Below are 20,508 nucleotides of genomic sequence, written 5' to 3'. Positions count from 1 at the left end.
GGTCCCATTACTAATATATAAGGAATGTTGCACCACTGCTGTAGCCAGTCAGACACTTGCTTTCATTATGCTAGCTGCACTGACAGGTCACAGCTAACTGCTGATTGGTTGCATCGGGCACATAGCACTGCAGTAAGTCTTTATGTTGCCAAAAATGCTGAGTCCTGCTTGTCAGGCACAGTGGAGTACTATATTTTTTTTAACACTTTGCTAGAATTACAGCCAATTTGGGAGGAACAGATAACAAGTCAAGCAGGAAAAAACATACTTATCAGGAAGAGAAAGGCTTTGTTTGTACCAACATTTGGGTAGAGAGAAAATACAGTTTTTTCCCTCAGCCCACTCCGAGGCCTAAAACTCATCACAGATAAATACGGTTTAAAAATACTTTTATGACTGTCAGTCCTGTATATGAAATATGGGCTCTCCATCTTCTAGAACATCTCCTCCTGTGCTCCTACCAGGGTCGGACTGGGGTGTTCGAGGCTCACCGGGGCTTCTAACCCAGGGGCCACCACATTCCCTTTAGGGGCCCCTTCCCTACTGCTCACCCACCACCAGCCCCTCCTCCCCCACATATGTACTATATACTTTGCTGCAATCAGGGGAGGGAGGGCAGCGGGGAGCGGCAGATAGGGATCAGGTCTGGGTCAGTGGAGCCCAGTAGATGTGTCCCATTGGCCCAGTCTGAACTTAGCTCCTACCATGGATCTATAAAGTGCTGCACCCTGAATGCAACAATGCCGGCATTGGATCCAGAGAAGACTGGGTGGCTGGCACACAGGCACCCCATGGAACATTCCCTGGCTTGGGCATCATTTAGATACACTAGGAAGCAGCAGGGACGGGGGAAGCTCTATAGTTATGCCTATGGCTAGTGCTAAGTACAGGGCTCCCTTTTGCCTGATTAGCGCTTCTGTACTAAACACAAATATTCCTCTTTGGTGCTCATGAATATAGTGCCAGGAGCAAAGCCCAAAGAAACCATTAAGCACTAAACAGATATAATGCAGGTTTGCAACAAGCGTCACTGCTCACCTCTTGGCACCTCTCCATATGAGACTGCTGATTATGCTTTTCCTTGCTCAGCTGCCCGCTCAGTTTCTGGTTGGAGTCACACTGCTCCTTCACTTGGCCCTGTAGCACTTCCACCTCATCCTGCAGCTTCAGCTTCTCCTGTGGACAAAGCCAAGAAAGCAGCGAGTGGGCTCCTAGTTATACACAACGGGGGAAATGAATGAGAGAAGGAAAGATCCGGGGTTCCTTACCTCTTCCAGACGTTGGACTGTCGCCTTTATATCTGGTACCTGTGAGCGCAGCTCTGAATTCTCATTCTCCAGTTCTTGCACCCTGTAAAAATACACAAGCCAGGGTTAGACTTGAGGCTCTAGAATACGGATCTCAGACGCAGTCCCAGTGGAAACGCGGATAACTTATGGCTTACCTGGCTTTCAGGCTGCTGAGCTGGTAGCCATTATCTCGCTCCATTTTGCGGAGCTCGTCTCTGTGTTTTCGGATTTCCTCGCTCTGCACTTCATCGGATCGCAGCTCCTGATCTTTCAGCTGCTCCTCTAGTGCATGGGCCCTACAAGGCAATAGGTCACTTTTCTTCTCTAGACCAGCAACCAATCAAAAATTTGTTCTCAATAATCTTAATACAGGTGAACCATCAAAACTAACTGACAGCTTGTTGCTATAAGATACATTATTGATGTCCAGTAGGTGGTCTTTCTATGCTCAGCTGTGGGCCCCAAGCAGGGAACCGCACCAGGAAACATTTGTCTGCTGCCTGAACAGATTTTTATAAAGCACTGGTATATGACCAGAGTAACTGACCAGACAACCAACCATGCTGCACCCTCAATAAGCATTGCACAGCCCAAGTAGTCATGGGGCCACAAGTTGCTTAGATGTTGCCATCACTGGGCTAAATACAATTAATCTAGGAGGTAGCCCAGGTACTCTTCTGCCTACCTCTAGTCCCTGATCCTCACCTATGTAACAGCTGGAGGTTCTCTTGTCGAAGCCGATTCTGCTGTTCACTGGTGGTGGCTGCATCTCTCTCGAGCTCACTGATCCGCTGCTCCAAGAACAGAACCTGTAAAGGGAGTAGAAGACATAAGTGGAATATCTGGTAAAGATGCTGCCAAGTCTTCTGCTCGCACCCTGTCCAGCTGTTTCAGGCAGTCCCAGCCTGCAGGTACTCGGCCTAAATAAATGACCAGACTTTCCCTGCACTTTACTTCATACATGGGTTTAGGTTTCAAGGAAATATCGTACCCCTTATTCTATAATTCCTGGGACTTCCGCTCCCTAAATTCACCTAAAGCACAAGTGGTACCTCCCCCTGGCAAAACTCTTATTTTTTTTTTGCTCATTCAGCATAAAACACCTGCTCAGCGAATCAGCTTTGCCAATGCCCCGGGGGGAGGTGCTGGACTCATTGCTTGGTTACTAAGGGCCGGGACGTTACCAGCTCAGGGGCCCAACTGAGTTTCTTGGCAAGCGCATATTTCACATTCCAAAGTCCTGTGGCTGGTACAGGATTAGTCAGATGTATGTGAGCCGGCCATACACAAAAGGCAGATATTTTTCTAAGTTTAACCGCAGCATTAAAAATTTGTCGATGGGCACAAGAATTTAGTCTATTTGACAGAAAAATGATACCGGCCTTAATCTGATGGGCAAAGAGATCCGAGCGCACCCACTCCGTGTTTAACCATTTTTTTTAATTATTTGTGGTTTTTGAATTATTTAGCTTTTTAGCCAGCAACTCTCCTGTTTAGAATTTCAGCACTTATCCGGTTGCTACTAGGGTCTAAATTACCCTAGCAACCAGGCTCTTGTGTGAATGAAAGACAGGAATATGAACAGACGAGCAACTGAATAAAAAGTACCAATACCAATAAAATTGTATCCCCAGAGCAATCGTTTTTTAACTGCTGGGGTCAGCTGAACCCCCATTTGAAAGCTGGAAAGGGTCAAAAGTGAATAATTCAAAATAAAAAATGAAGACCAGTTGAAAAGTTAAGTACTGGCCTTTCAATAACATACTAAAAGTTAACTTTAAGGTGAACTCCCCCTTTAAGGCAGTCATCAGCCTCTCATTAAAGGGGAACTGTCCTCCTAAACAACTTTCCAATGCACTTTAACAGTTATGTATAAATGGAATTGTTCTAAAAGCAGTTTCTTTCCCTTCCTGTTTTCTGGGTCCGACTGCTGTTCCCCTTTAACAGTTACCTTGTCTGTGAGATCTGTCTCATCGCAAGCCATGTCGGAAAGCTGCTGCTCGGCAGAATCCTCCCCCAGGAAGCTGTGTTGTAACCTCCTAAGGACCAGAAGAGAGGGCACATTAACCCCTGAAATAATGTGGAAATACCTGGCTAGTGAGCTCCTCAATTCTTTACCATACAGAGCTCTCTGATGGCCAGGGAATTAATGTATTATATGTATATTAAACAGGCAGGAAAATACTCACCGAGCTTCTTTTCTGCTCGAAGGTCTTTTGTCGGGACTGGGGGGCAGAGACATAAAAGCAAGTGAATCAGTGAAAGTAGGCAGTCGGGGAGAGTGAATAACTACAGGATGTTATTGACAGAGAAAGGATGTGGCAGCGTTGCAAGTGGGAGATGACTACAAAGTTTTATCTTCTGCTGCCTGTTGCTAAACTACATCTCCCATCTGGCAGCACCGGCTACAGAGACGTTGGCACAACAGCAGCCCTGGTTATTGAAACTGCATCACCTTGAAGCACCGGGTTAGTGAGACAAGGCCTCCACCTCAATAGGCAAGAGTAGTGAAGCACAGGCTGGCAGTCAGCAAAGGCAAAATGGAATAAGCCCTAAAGGGTAACCCTGACGCTGATGGTGGTGGCGGCCGTTGTGCGCATGTTTAATAATCACGAGTGTCTCCCTATCAGCAGATAAACTGGGGATGCACGGATGCTTCCTTCCCCAGGAAAAAGACAGGAAGCCAACTGTACATATGATAGTGCCCCCCCTTTTTCTTTGGGATCTGGTACAGTCCATGGGATGATTCAGGGCTCAAAAATATTCCAATAAACCTGTCGCCGGACGCCTTTCGCCAAACAATATTCCCCTGCCCTTGTGAGCAACGGAATATGCAAAAAGAGCTGGATGGAAAGAGAACAGAGTGATCATACAGTAAGGCCAGAGTATCGTCTGGGAGTGGGAAAAGGATGCGTGTACCTAGGGAAACATATAGGGCCTGATTTTACAAAGGGTTAGGTTCAAGGGAACATAGCATCCCATGCACTAGAGCTGTGTCCTACCCTCGGTACAGCACTGGCAGGCACCTGGAGCAAACAAGTACAGGGCTCCTTAGTGTCTTCCATCTCCTAGAAAAAACAGTGCTGTACAGGCCCAGACTGGGATTCAAAATAGGCCCTGGCATTTCAAAGCCCAAACAGTCCCCAAAAAATAGTGACTGTCTATGGCATCTTACAGCAGCCCCTCTGGCATTTGTCCAGGCCTGGTGCTGTATACAGACAGAGGTGCAACTCTTCATAATAAATTAATTTATATGAGTGAGGGTATTAGTTCTGGCCCAGCCACAAGCCAGTAGAACACTCAAGGACAAATTGCAAAGCCAATACCTGTATTATTGCAGCAAACTGGGTGATCCCAACTTTATTCCAAAGTGCTACAGACACTTAACAATTGATCAAACGTTCCAGGGCCACATGGCTGAGGACATATCACTGAGGAAGGGCCATGTGGTCCTGAAACATTTGATCAATTGTTAAGTGTCAGCAGTATTTTGGAATAAAGTTGGGATCACTCAGTTCGCAGCAATAATACAGGTATTGGCTTTCCAATTTGTTCTAGAAGTGCAACTTTTTCTGTTCCATTCTGGGTGTGCAAAGCAAACTGAATTGGTTAAATGTGCAAAATCCATGGCAGAAGCACTGGAACAATAAAGGGTGCAAACTGGCCCCTTACAGCCCATACATGTAGCACTTGCTCCCCTGCCCATGGTTTATACTAGTTCACTGGTAGAGCTGACGGGTACAAGGGAGCCCACAATGAATGCCCGTCCCGAGCAGCTCTTACATACAGGTCCCTGTGCATCGTGACTGACACTGGTACAGGAGCGCCAGTCTATCCCATGTATGCACCACATACAGACCACCCTTGGCACTCCCAGTGTTGCAGTTTAAGGTGTCCAGACACAACTTAGGGGTGGCATGATGCACTGTGGGGAAAAAAACAAAGCCTGGTGCCTTTGAACTTTTCGATTCCTGAAATCTGCTCCGCTACCTAAAATCAAGTGATTGGGTGACTGGAACATATTGGTGACTACCAAATCCCATATATAATTCTATATGATACAGCATAAATACCCTCAGCCATGACAGGTAATACAGCTTAGGGGCCAAGGAATCCCTAGATACAGGGAGGGTTAATGAAACGCAATGAAAATTCCCACAATGGCACCCGAGGCAAACACCAGAGCGTTGTTATATATAACAGCAAGCACCATATAACTCACACTGTACGTCTCACATATATACGTGTGACCCAGCATGCAGAGCAGAGACAGGGAGAGACTGTACATGGCCAAAGTATTGGAAGGATCACCAAACATTACAATCACCAACCCTAATGCATTGCAGGTATATGACCTGGAGGTGTGTCCCAAAAATGCTTTGCACATGAGATGGATAAACTGGACACTGGAGCACACGGTGTGTGTATTACTTTGCCATGTACCTAATATCTCTCCCTGTCCCCAGTGGGTAAAGGGCATGCAGTGTCACCTGTCCATTTCCAGGTATCGGAGGCGGGTGGAGAGGTCTTCCAGGCGGTTGACATGTTTGTGGCATTGGCTGCAGTATAAGCCGCCCAGAGAGGAACACGGAGGAGGCGCCAGAAGCTGTCGTTCCGACAGGGAGGCGCCACTAGGGAGACGCAAATACGGCCCGTCAGAAGGCATTGAAGTCAGACTGTTATACACTGAATGGGTTCTGCATGACATGGCACCTCTACAATACCTGATACTGTGCCTTTAAGCTGTAAAGTATCATGAACCCTATAGGGTAACAGCACAGAGGGAATGCAATGCAGGAACCCTCTTATTTATTTCCTTGTAGACAGATTCCTAGTTACAGCCTTAACCCCTAAACACATGCACTGCTCCCCATACGGTCTGCCACAGGCCAACTTAGGGGTGGCTAAAACCTTACCTAGGGGAAAGCCGCTGGGTGGCATTCGTTTCAAGGGTGCCGTTATTTTCTTCTTCATTGCAGTGATTGCTGAACAGGTCCGGCTCGGCTCCTTCCCCAAAATCCTCAAACTGCTCTTCCTGGCTCGTTACCGTGATGACCGAGATGTCGCACAGAGAGAGCTCCAAACCCTCCGGCCTGAGGAAAAAAAGAGACATGAGGGTTGTGAGAGTGAGGGAGACAGCAGTGAATGTGAAGCTGAAGAAGGTAAAAAAAAAGGGTAAAGCAAGAATAGATCTAAAGGGGAAACAAACCATAAATAATATTCTTTATTCATAAAGCACCAACAAAGATTATGCATCATTCATATCATATATAAAAAATACATACATATATACAAATACACACAGACTGAAGCTGGACTGGAGCCTGGGTACCCCTAAAGGAGAACCCTTGGTAACAAAAAACACAGTGGGAGTGATTTAGAAAAAGTGGCCAATTCTGCACCAGGAAAGCAATCCCATGGCAACCAACCAAATGAGTGCTTTCAGTGTTCAAAACTGCAGCTGGCTGAGAAAAGCTAACCACTGATTGGTTGCTCTGGGTTTACTGCCCAGTGTTTTTAAAAGAGCCCTAATTTTTTATATAATAAAAAAAAAACAGCCACAAAACCCTAACATTTTAGCAATGGCACTAGATTGGATAGTGTTTGCTGTGTTCTATTGTTAATGGCAGTGCCCATTACACCTAATTACATTTCCTGAAGGTTCTATTTACCCAGGAGCACCGAGCTCTACAGCACCAGTGCCTCTATATGTACTAGTGCATAATGCCCTGGCTGTGTGCGACTGTGTATGTGCTGTTTGGAATATAATTCACTTGCAGCACTGCCCAGGGGAGCCATGGGTGAATGTCAGAATGATATACACATGTAGGAAGCCTTGCTAAACAAATTCTGGTGAGAGGGGAGAATAAGCAGGAACACGCAGGAAGCCGGGGGTCATGTTGACAGGACTCACAAACAGATAACCCTGGATCTGCTCATACACAACACTCAGCATCTAGTGATTCCCTTATCAGGGCTTGTGCTGACTCAGTACTGCCTTGGCCAAACATAATAAAGTGCATGCAGGCAGGAGCGCCTATTCCTGTAAAGGAGAGGAGCTGCCATAATGGCTAAGTTTAAGGATTCCTGGAACGTTATAGTGGAAAGCAGGAGACAACCCACCCAGTCAGAAAATTCCACACTGGGTGTTACTACCAGTGGGCAAACCAAGCAGCAATTAACTCTAAACAGATTCCTGCAGGGAGAATAATGGACGCAAGTGTCTCACTGGTTGCTATGGGATTATTGCACTTAGGCAAATTTTCCCAGTTCGTAAATGAGCCCTTGTGTGTTCTGCTTCCTTAACTCCAGCCCGCCCTATTGGGTTAGGGGTTAGTTTGCAGGTTTAATTGTTAACCTATTGGTGCTTACCATTTGCTACAGTCCAAAAGGCACACTTTATTGTACTCCTGGGGTAAAAAAGTTGGTAGAGAGCAGAAATCCAGCCAGATGTGTTAGGAAAACCTACCCATAACCACCTGCCCTAATATGTGGCTGCAATAAAAAGAGCTAATTTACACAAGTGCAAAATTCAGACAGCATTGGATGGTCCCCCTGGGGCACCAACTTGATGGGCCTCGGTCCTGTTGGGTCCCATGGCTCAGGGACACATGGGAAAAGCTATGCAGTGCCCACTAAATAATCGTTTTGGCAAGTTGCAGTGCACTTTTTCTTACAGCCAATGGCAGCACTTCTAGTACATGCCATCAATAATGGCATTAGCACTTGATTTACTTGGGACAACCCACAAAGGGATCCCTGGAACTGTTCGCTTGCAAACCCATGGGTGCAATTCATCAGAGAAGGCTGGGTGGGCAGACTGGTGCCACATATTGCAAGGAAGCACCTATGGGTCTTTGTGTATTGTCAATGCACGCTTAATTTTGCTTTCATTGGAACGCTTGCACTCGCGTTTACAAATGAGCCAATAATTCTAACAACTGCTCCCATTCTTGGTGCTTAGGTGCCAAATCTGTACCTCTGCCAACCACTGGCACAACCGTAGTGTTCTTAAATGTGCCTGTGCTTCTTTAATAGGTGTGTCTCCGCCTTTGCTCTGATTTCTGATTGCCTGCTGCAAACCTGGCAAGGGACTCTACCTGTAAGTGTGCGGTGGCCACATTAACCCCCCTCCCTTGAACTGGGTGCAGGTTTCAGTGGAACACACACAGTCTGACCTGGAAAATATTACAAGCCACCAAGTCAGGTGCCCAAGTGCCCCTAGTGGTGAAGGGAGCAGGTACCATGATAAAGCGGATACAAACAGCCATGCAAGTTATGGAAACACTACACATATAAGATATCACACGGCCTGTGGAGAGTTGCCTAGAGGAGATTTACAGTTTCTAATTCCTCTTAGCAAAAGAAAAACCATTAAACCCCCCCACCCCCGACTTCCCTGTATCATTCATCCCTCACAATAGAAGCAAAAAGCTTCTAAATGCTGATAAACTGACAAAACCCAATTTGTTATCTGATTTGGACATCTAATTGCTGCCTCGGACACTAGAGAATAGAGCTCGGAATTGCCTGCACTCAAGATGATGGTGATGATACCCCGACCACAGAACCCAATGCATCTGATTGGAGAGATGATTTGGCTCCCAGAAGCTACGGCTGATCCGAGGCAGAGGAGGTGGAACTGATGTTTCTCGCTTCAGAAGCAAAGAGAGACACATCCATATACATCCCACAGAGATAATCACAGGCTGCCAGGGATCAGCACCCTCCCGCTGCTATGGGAAGGGCTGAACGGCAACATACAAAGAGGAACATCAGGTCTCCTCCCAATATTCCTTCTGAAATTTAATTAAAAGGCAATTAAGGTCAAATATGGGAAGGGCATCATATACATCTAAATATAAAGGCTTGTCTAGTCTGCACTTCTAATGACAGGGGATAATGTATGCCCTTCCCTATATTATATATATAATAATGTACCTCTCATTGTAAGACAGGTGTTGCATAAGACAATCAGAACCCCCAAAGTATGGGGAAACTTATTTTATAATTATATAAGTTGCAACTGACAAGCAACATCAACAAGCATCAATTGTAACAGGCGACATCACTACCACCATTTATATAGCAAATAGCGTTCCCCCTATTGTAAAATATAAGGATATTATTAAGTCACCAAGGAGTTGCATGACTATATAAAACGGACGAGTCCGCGGGCTGAGTGCTTTTATGCGGATTGCGTAACTCCGAGGTGACTTCTAATATCCATATATTTTACTCAGGTCATGGTGTTCAGTGCAAAGGATAGAGGTTCAAGATACCCTTGGGCTTCTGCCCTAGTACAGTGGCCATATACTGGCCAATATTCTTCAGCATCCAACTGATTGGCCCAAGGGCCAAACCAACAGATGCTGTGTGAGCGGAACTTTTTTTCATACAACCTTATTGGTGCGTGCTTAGCACCCCCAGAGTGGGGAGTGTCATATACCCCCTAATACTCACGTTGTAGGTTGGGGCAGTCTGGATACCCCCCCAACTCCCTCTGTCTCAGGATCTTCGTGTGGAGCTAGCACGCCAGTGTCCTCATCCGTGAAAGTCTCACATTCACTGTAGGCGCTCTCTGAGCCCACGTAGGCGCTGTCTGTCACCTCGGTCACCTGGGGGGGGGGGGGGGCCACAAGAGGTAAGAGCATTAGTCACATGGCACTGACATAGGAGTTGTAGCTTAATTACCAGTGTAGAAATGTATAGATGTCTATATGTATAGAGGTGCATGTCAGGCCCAGACTGGCAATCTGTGGGTTCTGGCAAATGCCAGAAGGGCTGCTGTAAGATGCCATAGACTGCCATAGACTCTGTGCACATAAAATGCCTGCTTTAACTTCCAGTCCAGACCTAGTGAATAGCTGTAGGTGTGCAGAACTGAACCCCAGGCTAGTAACTTACAGTAACCAATCAGAAGTTAGTTTATATTAGTCTAGTGCCCTTAGAATAACAAAAGCATTCAAGCTTTAAGGAGCAAGACACCTGAAACGGCTGAGCGCACAACGCTGTGTGGCCTCCTTTTAACTCCTTCGCTGCCAAACCTTTGCACACCCGTGACCCTTTTCTTGCCGGTCGCATTTACACACATATTTATAGACATTTCTGTGATGTATAAACATATAAAGAAGTTATATATATATTTTCGGAAGAACGTCATAAATACGCCATTGACTCTTGTCTGACTCAGGCAGAATAAACACCTGGGGTGCCATACAAAGGCATCACGTGATAACAAAACTGGTGCTTGAAATGGAATGTGCTGTGGCTTAGGATGGCTGCACGCCATGGGAGTAGGACAGGACCAACTGAAGGCTTTGGGGGTACCAGTCAAACCCAGCAGTGGACTGGGTAGCGTTGTTAGGCTCCACGCAGCAGACAGCCAATCATAGGCTGCCGCAGGCTACTAGTCAGTATGGGGCTAGCCAATAAGCAAATGCTTCTTGACTCATTTCTAGACTCCTGTAGTGGGATTTTGGCTGGCTACATAATGCAACCAGTGAGGTACTGGTCACCAGTAGACACTAGGGAACACCCGTCTGGGCACCAGGTATAAGCAAATGAATAGGGCTACTGGCAGCAGATCCCCAAGCTCACATAGGATAAATCTATACAGAAAGGAACTATATAGATAGCAGGGCAATAAGGCACTTAGTATGCAAACATCCTCTAGCCGTCACCCATAGTGATCATGTGGTTATATTACTTCTCTGTTATCCGAAACATTTAATAATGCACTGGTTTCTATATTAACTGAACCCTGGGCTAATAATCAGCTCGTCAGCCACGGCTCATTAACCTGCTTTCCTCTTCTGTGTAAATCCATGAACAAAGCACTGTGTATTCTGCCTGTCATTCAGCTAATGCATGGCAAGGAAACCATATTATTTTCTAACCAGGTCCCTATACGCCAATAAGTACCCTCTATGGGAGGTCTGCCCACCCTATGGCCCAGCATGTGCTCTAGGGAATGCTGGGAAAGATGATCCAGAATACCGTAGCAGCAAACATCCTATTTAAATTATGCTGGGATTCTGGGAAAAAATGCTGAGGATTGAAATCATGGTGTTAGAAATGTGCACTTATAAATGAGCCCTTGTATGTGGTAATGCATATGGATCCCAAGTAAAGCTCAATACAGACAAGTGCTATCTTATATAATGCAACCGGCAGCCTTCCAGCTGTTCCCAGTACCATTACACTATCAGCTGCCCAGTGTACAGGTTGAATTGCTTACCTGTGACTCATAGCAAGTTAGATAACCCTCATATAAACCATTTGCCCTATACTCTTATATGACCACAGGCTGGCTAAGAATGATGGGAGCTGACAGCCAGAGTCTAGCCTGGACAGTCATAGGCAGTGCCAAAGTGCTATAGGCACCTAATGACAGCGTTGCACCTATGTGTTGCCTACACTATATGTACACTAAGCCGTATACACCAGATGCACATAGGTCTGCAACTAAAGAGCACCCAATACACTGTGTTGCATTACACCTAGGTCCCACCTGTGCCACTGCGCTGCATTACGCCTGCACCCCACCTATACTACTGTACAGCATTACACCTGCACCCCACCTATACCCCTGTACAGCATTACACCTGAACCCCACCTATACCCCTGTACAGCATTACCCCTGCACCCTACCAATACCCCTGTACAGCATTACACCTACACCCCACCTATACCCCTGTACAGCATTACACCTGAACCCCACCTATACCCCTGTACAGCATTACCCCTGCACCCCACCTATACCCCTGTACAGCATTACACCTACACCCCACCTATACCCCTGTACAGCATTACACCTACACCCCACCTATACCCCTGTACAGCATTACCCCTGCACCCCACCTGTGCAACTGCACTGTATTACAGCTGAACCCCCCCTGTGCCACTTTGCTGTATTACACCTGCACCCCCCCCTGTGCCAGTGAGCTGCATTACACCAGTGCCACTGTGCTGCATTACACCCAGGTCCCACCTGTGCCAGTGAGCTGCATTACACCCGGGTCCCACCTGTGCCAGTGAGTTGCGTTACACCTGTGCCACTGTGCTGTATTACACCCGGGTCCCACCTGTGCCAGCGCACTGCATTACACCTGTGTGTCCCCTGTGCCACTGAGTTGTATTACACCTGTGCCTCTGTGCTGTATTACACCTGGGTCCCACCTGTGCCACTGAGTTGCGTTACACCTGTGCCACTGTGCTGTATTACACCTGGGTCCCACCTGTGCCAGCGCCCTGCATTATACCTGTGTGTCCCCTGTGCTGTATTACCACCGGGGACCCACTTGTGCCAGTGCACTGCATTACACCTGTGTCCCCCCTGTGCCACTGAGTTGCAGTACACCTGTGCCTCTGTGCTGTATTACACCTGGGTCCCACCTGTGCCACTGAGTTGCATTACACCTGTGCCAGCGCACTGCATTACACCTGTGTCCCCCCTGTGCTACTGAGTTGCATTACACTTGTGCCACTGTGCTGTATTACACCTGGGTCCCACCTGTGCCACTACACTATATTACACCTGTGCCACTGAGCTGCATTACCCCAGGTCCCCCCTGTGCCACTGAGCTGCATTAAACATGGGTCCCACCTGTGCCACTGAGCTGCATTACCCCGGGTCCCCCCTGTGCCACTAAACTGCATTACACCTGGGTCCCACCTGTGCCAGGGAACTGCATTACACCTGCGGTTCCTCGCTCTATTCCCTGCCAAGTTATTCACGCCCAAGTGAAACTCTCCCTGAAACTCACCTGATATTCCATCCTTACAGCACTGCATGGCATCCCCCCCGACAGGCCTAGCAGCCGCCCGCTTGTGCCAACGCTGGGGAGAGAAAGCAGCTTCAGTGTGAGACTGGGTGGAAGCCGGGAAGGGAGGAAGGGGAAAAATCCAGGAAGCCAGCGAGCGCAGGGAATATAGAGTGGCTTTTGTTTCTGACCTCCAGCGTCTCCCTGGAGCTGGGAGGGGACAGACCTGTTGTGTGTCACATGGAGCACAGGTACACTCCTCCTGCCCTTAACTCTTCACATGCACAGCACCTTGCTCCTGCTGCAGCCTATACTGGAAACAATATCGACCTGCACTCTGCTCCTTTTTCTGAACCAAAGCAGGGAGACCCATAAGGCTTTGCAGAACAGCTGCTAAAAAAAGTGCAGCATGGATTTACTACTAACTAAACCTGCTATAATCGTGTCAGGAGGTTGAATGGGCTTATTTGTAATACAGGTATATAATCCCTTATCCAGAAAGCTCCAAATTATGGAAAGCCCGTCTCCCATAGACTCCATTATACTCAAATAATTTTTCTCTGTAGTAATAAAACAGTACCTTGTAATTGATCCCAACTAAGATATAAATAATCCTTATTGGATGCAAAACAATCCTATTGGGTTTAATTAATGTTTTATTAATTTTTTAGTTGACTTAAGGTATGGAGATCCAAATTACGGAAAGACCCCTTATCTGGAATACCCTTGGTCCCGAGCATTCTGGATAACGGGTCCTATACCTGTATTTGGAACAGCTGCACTGCACCAACAGATGGAACATGGCTGCCAACATTAGGAGATAATCACCACGGACACTGTGCCACCTTTGGGCTTTAGTGAGACTGGGCAGGGTGGGCAGGCAGTGACTTTTTGGGGGGCGGGGCCAGTGACAAAATGGGAGATGACGTGGTGCTTGGCAGTCCTGTCAGTTTTCCTAAAACTAGGCAGGCAATTTTGACCTGGGCAGCCCTCCCAAAAAACTGTCTGTCAAAACCAGGCAGGTGGCAACCCTATTTGGCTTGATGCAGATATTCCAAAACAATTTGCAATTGGTCTTCATTTTGCGGTTTTCAAATTAGTTTTTTTTTGTTCTGCATCACTCAAGTCTGGCTTTTCAGCAGCTATCTGGTTGCTAGGGATCAATTTACCCTAGCAACTAGGCAGTGGTTTATGGTGGACTGGAAGATGAAGAGGGTCTGAATAGAAAGACAAGTAACAATAACACTGTAGCCTCAGAGCAATAGGTTTTTGACTGCCAGGGTCAGTGACTCCCATTTGAAACCAGGAAAAAGGAAGAAGAGGAAAGCAAAGTATTTAAAAAATAAAGACGAATTGAAAAGTTGCTAAGAACGGAACAGTCTATAATATACCAAAATATAAATTCACCTTGAACTTTCTCTTTAATGCTTATGGCTATAGAGATATTACTCTAAAAGTAATACCTTTACATAGACTCATTCAATAAAATGCACCGGGGCAAGTAACCCACAGCAACCAATAAGGTGTTTGCTTTCTGCTTTCAAAGATGCATGTGATGAATACTATTTGCTGATTGGTTGCTGTGGGTTACCAGACTCAATTTGGATTTTGTGTATTTTATAACACTTCTCAGACTTATATTTCTATGCAGAAGGTCCATTTGAAGACAAGGGAAGAAAATTCTGGAAATTTAGATAAAATATTCAAGTGGAGTTGCTACAGCTTTAAAGCAAACGACTCTATGTAAACTTGATAAGGATAATTGCTTTGTTGGCCAGAAAGTGACTCCAAACACATAAAGAGCCAAAAGCAAACTAAATCTATGAAATCGGACAGTCCCCGTAGAACGGAATTCTAGGTCAGATACTATGAGATAAATTATAATTTTCTCAGACTGATAGATAGAATGCTATCCGGTTGCCGGTGTCACAAACCTTGGCAACCGGAAAGCAAATGAATCCTGAGGCTGGCTGTTTTAAAAAAACAAAAAAACAAAAAAAACACTGATAAAAAACATGTCCTATCTACATGACTTATTTATAGGGATCCACATTACAAAGGAACTGTCGGCAGTAGAAATGTATAACCTGTGGCTCTTCGGATTGGACTACAATTCCCAGAATTCTATTGGCTGTTAGTGAGATGCTGGGAACTGTAGCTTGACAACATATGGCAGGGCACTGGTTGCCTTTTGTATCCTTGTAGCTATGGTCATTATCATTTCATGGCTGTATCTACGCTGATGCCTCCAATGCCTCCTAGAAGGATGTGGCCCATAACCCTCCAGTTTCACACAAACACTCCAGGCCTCCTTATCCCAGCCCCATCTATACCCTCGTCCAGTAACTGTGCCACTGCCCACTTCTTCCTGTGGTGTAAGAGCACTATTTGCACCCAGTGCCAGCCTCTGCCCACCCCGTACTATGTAGTTACGCCTTGTGTGGCAGGCAGCATTGGGAGCAATAAAAACATTTCAGGTGTGAATACAATGTACCTGTTCTTGGTTACTCATTGGTTCTACCTTGCGCTCCGTATGGGAAGGTACCTTTGGGCTGCTGGTTACTGTGACCTGTCCGACTGCTTTCCTCTCTGAACTGTCAGTTCTATTCTCTAGCTCCCTCCTGTTGTGCAAGTGTAGGAAACAGAGTAAGTTCCTTTATCTATTTATATTTATGGTTTTTATGAAGCAAGCCACATGGACTACAAAAAGCAGCCCGATGTACATTATCTGAACATTATTGTATTTGTCTTCTTCCTCTGTCTCGCAAAGCAGCACTTCTGTCCTGCTTTATGGCAGCTGGCTCTCTGTGATCAAAACCGAAAGTGGGACCCCTGAATGTATTCTGGTAGCAGTTGCAGGAAGGGGTTACTATGCCATAGTGACAGCAGGTGAGACATGGGGGGGTCAACAGCACTATCGACACTAGGAAAATCTGCCAGTGGGCAGTAACCTAAGGTAACCAATCAAATGACTGCAATCACTGTTCAACCTGCAGCTGGCGGAATAAAAACAATCACTGATTGGTTTACATAGAAAGGGGCAGATCCAGAGAGGGGCACTCTCTATACACTGCATGGGGGCAATTCGTGCATACTACATCCCTTAATGCAGTGAGCACAAAGGGGGGCAGTTGAGGAGAACTCAGTTTTGTCAACAGCATTGGGACCGCTCTGTCCCCAGTAGCAGCAGTTTGGGGGGGGGGGGGGGCACCCCTATGGCATGTAGCAGTTTTCTTTCAAGGCCTGAACGTTTCCTGTTAACCATTTCCCTGCCACTATACCGATTTCTCACTCTAACTAGCCACATGGCCACCTAGCCGCTGCTTTGAGTCTCCGTAGAAGGGCTAGCCACTAGTTCTGTGAAGCTATTTATGCTAAGATTTCATATGTCTTCTCCTAAACAGTTTTTACAATATGAAATCATAGCTTTTTGTACACGCAGAACATACATTCTCTACAAAATTAGCTCTTGTATACTGAAGAGAGCTGCCATAATGCCTCACAGTCTTCTTACAGACATTTTTTTAAAAAAAAAATGCCTATTAGTTATGACCCATACAAGCAATATGGCAACTCCCACCAACACAAAATGCTGCTATACATAGTTTAAGTACTCTTACATTATCCATATAGACTGTAGTTCTGGCTGAATGGAAAATACATGATAAACCCCACTTATGAATAATTGTACTTCCCCTTTAAATATTTCCCAGCCATTATTGCATTCTTTAAGCGAAGACACCAACTCCATGAATGTGTAATCACTGTCAGTACATCAGCGACTGAAGTCAGGCCCTTTAATCCTAGGATTGACAAATCCCATAAATGCAGGGGTTTTAGTGCAATTGGTTAGAGGGTGCTGCCCTTTGAACCCTGTGTTGGCTGCACGTTGCCTTTACAGCATAATATCTGATGCCTCCCCTTTCCCCTGCTACTCGCTGAGCTGCACTTTGGCCCAGTCGGCAGGGGGAGTAATCTATTGGGTGCTGCAGAACTGCACAAACAGCTGAAACAGATTTCTCAGCTACAAACCTTTAGTACTAGTGCCTTTACCCACTGGAACCTATTCTAATGCTGGCAGAGTGGCACTACTCCTATAATCACTGGGGGGAGACAATTTATTAGGAGCCCTGGACTGGGGGAGGTTCTGCACAGAGTGCCACTTATTACGTTCTAGGGCTCATTTACGAACAGAGCATTCCAGCATAATTGCAAACAGACAAACTTAAATGTGATGCAGCAATATGGATGCAAATTACTGTACATTTGGGTAAATAGCTCAAAAGTTGCAGTCCCCTGCATTTGTCTCCCAGTGCGCAGTCAGGCAAAACTGTCAGATGGCTATTGACCCAATCCACTAAGGGAACCCTGGAATTACTGCCAGGTCAAGGCTGATGGTAACAGGCTCAGACTGGGATTCAAAATAGGCCCTGGAATTACACATAAAGGCCCACTAAATAGCGACTGTCTATGGCATTTACAGTAATCGCTCTGGCTTCTGCCAGGATCCACAGTTTGCCAGTCCCGGCGTGGACAGTAATCAGCAGCAGATTCATATCTGGTCCATCCCCTTCACCTGCCCCCTTCTGTGCTGACTGGGCAGAAGAGGGGTATCCCTTCCCCTGGAATTTTATTTCCCATATAGGCACCCAAGGGTGGCGGCTGCTTCCCTAGGCACGTGCCTCCAGTTGCCTTTATAGAAAAGGTGCCCTGATGGCAATCCCAGGATCCTTTGCATTAACATGTATTACAATTGCAATACCCTTAAACAGACAATGCCCCCAACCACAATCATCCCGCTTGTTTCCCTATAACAGTGATCCCCAACCAGTGGCTCAGGAGAAACATGTTGCTCCCCAACCCCTTGGATGTTGCTACCAGGGGCCGCAAAGCAGGTCTTAATTCTTGATTTTCTAACTTGGAGGCAAGATTTGGAGGCATAAAGACCATGGGTACTACCAAACAAAGCCTCCTGTACGCTGCCAATCCACATAGGGGTTATAAAATAACCAATTAAAGCCTTTTTTGGTCACCCCCAGGAACGTTTTTCGTGCTCCCCAACTTTTTTTATATTTAAATGTTGCTCCCGGGTTAAAAAGGTTGGGGACCCCTGCCCTATAACATAAGCACTTTCTAAGGAGTCAGCAGAGGGGTGCTTTCCAACTGCAGTGATTTGGCGCCCAGGAGAGTAACCGGAGCCTATGGAGTGTTTGGGACACCTGAGTACAAGGTAAACTCCCAGACGCCACCATGAAAAGGTCAGTGGCAACGTGTGGCTTGGCTCGCAGCACTCTGCCCCGGCTTTAAGGACAGATTGTCTCTAGGGAATAACACAGAACAGGTAAAACAAGGTGTGACTGTGCCGGACAACCTAAGGGAAGGAAATGCGATTTGCACACTGCTGACTCCACTGCCTGGAGATTACACGTCATTATAATGGGAACAATTCTGCCATAAAACAAGCCGTCTTCTTGCTAGCTCCAAGCCAAGGCTCTGCCTCAGTAACAGCTGTCGTCACTTGCCCATATACACAGCGCTCACCTCAAATGCTGCAAGATCATCGAAATCCACCGAGCAGGCCGGCTCTTCCTCCGAGGGATATCCCATGTCGTACAGCTGCATGTCCAAATCTGTCAGGGAAGAGCACAGATGCGAAGTTACAAATGCTCACTGGTTTTTATATTACGAGATGTGCACTTTAACAGAATAAACCTCCTAAGGCTAATGGCCTACAGAGAGATAAGTCACTACAATTTTTAGAAAGCAAGTTCCAGTGACAAGTCATTTGATTATAATATGAATTCCAGTACCTAAACCGCCGATACTACTTTGAATCGCATATTGCTCCGAATTGCTTTGAGCCCCTTTTCCGAGTGATGTTACTAAGAAAGCACTGCCATTCAAATCTATTGGAATTGCTCAAAGGAAAACTCATTGGGAAGGAAGTTGCTGAGATTGTTAGCAAATGTTCCCATTACGCAGGGGAATATGATGCGCTGATTTGTGGGAAAAAGAATCGCTCCGTTGTTGAAATCTCTAGTAATCACTTGTTAGGAAAAGATGAACAACTTGTCGCTTGGCTTTTTAAAAATCGTAGCGACTAAATCTAACCGTGGGACACATTGGAATTGTTCAGCTAGTGAGGAATTGCAGCCTGAGGGGCCAAATGATCAGATCATCCCAATATGGCCCCTGCACTTGTAGCCAAATCAGGCACAGAGGTGACTATTTGATGGCCTTGCCAAATAAGTGGATCTGGCACTTTACGGGCAGCTTGCTATATGTGGTTTAATCATGGCTAGGTTGCGAAGAGAGAATCTTTGGCCAAAATGGTGGGTCATTCAGGGCTGATCCAATCTCTGGCCCACCCATGCTCCGGATCAGATTGCCACGGGCCCCTGTATATCGATTGCTTAAGAATACATTGCAGCAGTTGAAATTAACCTTAGGTGCTGCCCCACACCTGTAATATAAAGTGAATAAGGAAAGCAGTAGGGCATCTGATTTGCATTGAACTCCAGGACAGGAGAATTAGTGTTGGGTTACGGAGCCTTGTTATAACAAAGAGCATTTCCTGGAGAATGCTTTATACCAAGATGCTTACAGCACCGCGCTGGTATTTAGGTGGCATCACATATCTGGGACAGACGCCAAGAGTGACAAGCTGCTGTGAGCAGGAACTGCCAACTAATATTCTCCTTACCTGATACTCAATAAACACAGTTTCTGGCACCATCAAGCAGTACCGGCGGCTGAGTCATGAACAAACTGGCAATGACGGTTACCGTTCAGTACTAAATGCCAACTGTTTCATGTGTAACAATTTTTCAAATTAATCCAAATCAGAAATCCCTGCTTGCAATTCGCATTGGGGATTGAGGATTCCGATGGGTGTTAGAGCTCGGCACTGCCACTGAGCTCTAACATCCCCATTCAACAGAATGGCTTTCAACCACTGATGCCTCATTGTGAGATGAAGTCTGCACTGTGTTCCCCAGAGTTAGTTTGTATTAGGGATTCCTATTCTGCCATGCCTGCGGGACAGGCCCACAGCTAAGCAAGTAGGAGGCACTGAGTCCAAACTGTGACTTCTTTCTGTCAGGCAGTGCCAAAGAGGGAGCCTATCACACATACTGTACACACCAAGTCCAGATATGGAAGCCATAAATGATATGCGCGTCAACAAACTGACATGCTCAACTTTGGCATGACCGCAGGGAGCTGCTGTCGAGAAGCTAAGCTTAAGGGTTGTACAAGATCACCTGAATGATGTTGGAGCTCCGTGACAGACCCTCTAACACCTCTAACTTACATAGTTACACAGAGTTGAAAAAAGACCAAAGTCCATCAAGTTCAACCCATCCAAGTAAACCCAGCACACACAACCTATACTTACTAATCTATACTCTCACATACATAAACTATATATACAGCCACTAATACTAACTGTAGAT

The 20,508-nt window shown here is 46.2% G+C and overlaps 1 protein-coding gene across 6 annotated transcripts in view; it reads right to left on the bottom strand.

The window, feature by feature from the left end:
- Positions 1-20,508, bottom strand: part of rab11fip3 (RAB11 family interacting protein 3 (class II)) — a 49,939-nt gene that overhangs the window by 6,152 nt on the left and 23,279 nt on the right. For 4 of the 6 annotated variants that reach the window (XM_012970629.3, XM_031892808.1, XM_031892809.1 and 1 more), the window contains 10 exons: positions 18,596-18,684; positions 9,753-9,907; positions 6,206-6,382; positions 5,780-5,920; positions 3,479-3,514; positions 3,241-3,328; positions 1,995-2,098; positions 1,445-1,585; positions 1,269-1,350; positions 1,039-1,176 (listed from right to left, as the gene is read on the bottom strand). In XM_012970629.3, the coding sequence (XP_012826083.2) occupies positions 1,039-1,176; positions 1,269-1,350; positions 1,445-1,585; positions 1,995-2,098; positions 3,241-3,328; positions 3,479-3,514; positions 5,780-5,920; positions 6,206-6,382; positions 9,753-9,907; positions 18,596-18,684 (1,151 nt within the window). Of the gene's footprint in view, positions 1-1,038; positions 1,177-1,268; positions 1,351-1,444; positions 1,614-1,994; positions 2,099-3,240; positions 3,329-3,478; positions 3,515-5,779; positions 5,921-6,205; positions 6,383-9,752; positions 9,908-18,595; positions 18,685-20,508 lie in introns of those variants that run through there. The other 2 variants (XM_012970631.3, XM_004918019.4) reach the window with 2 other exon arrangements.

Source organism: Xenopus tropicalis, chromosome 9 (assembly GCF_000004195.4).
Source record: "Xenopus tropicalis strain Nigerian chromosome 9, UCB_Xtro_10.0, whole genome shotgun sequence".
NCBI lineage: Eukaryota > Metazoa > Chordata > Amphibia > Anura > Pipidae > Xenopus > Xenopus tropicalis.
Note: the sequence above shows the minus strand (reverse complement) of the source record. Positions and strands in the feature narration are given on the sequence as shown.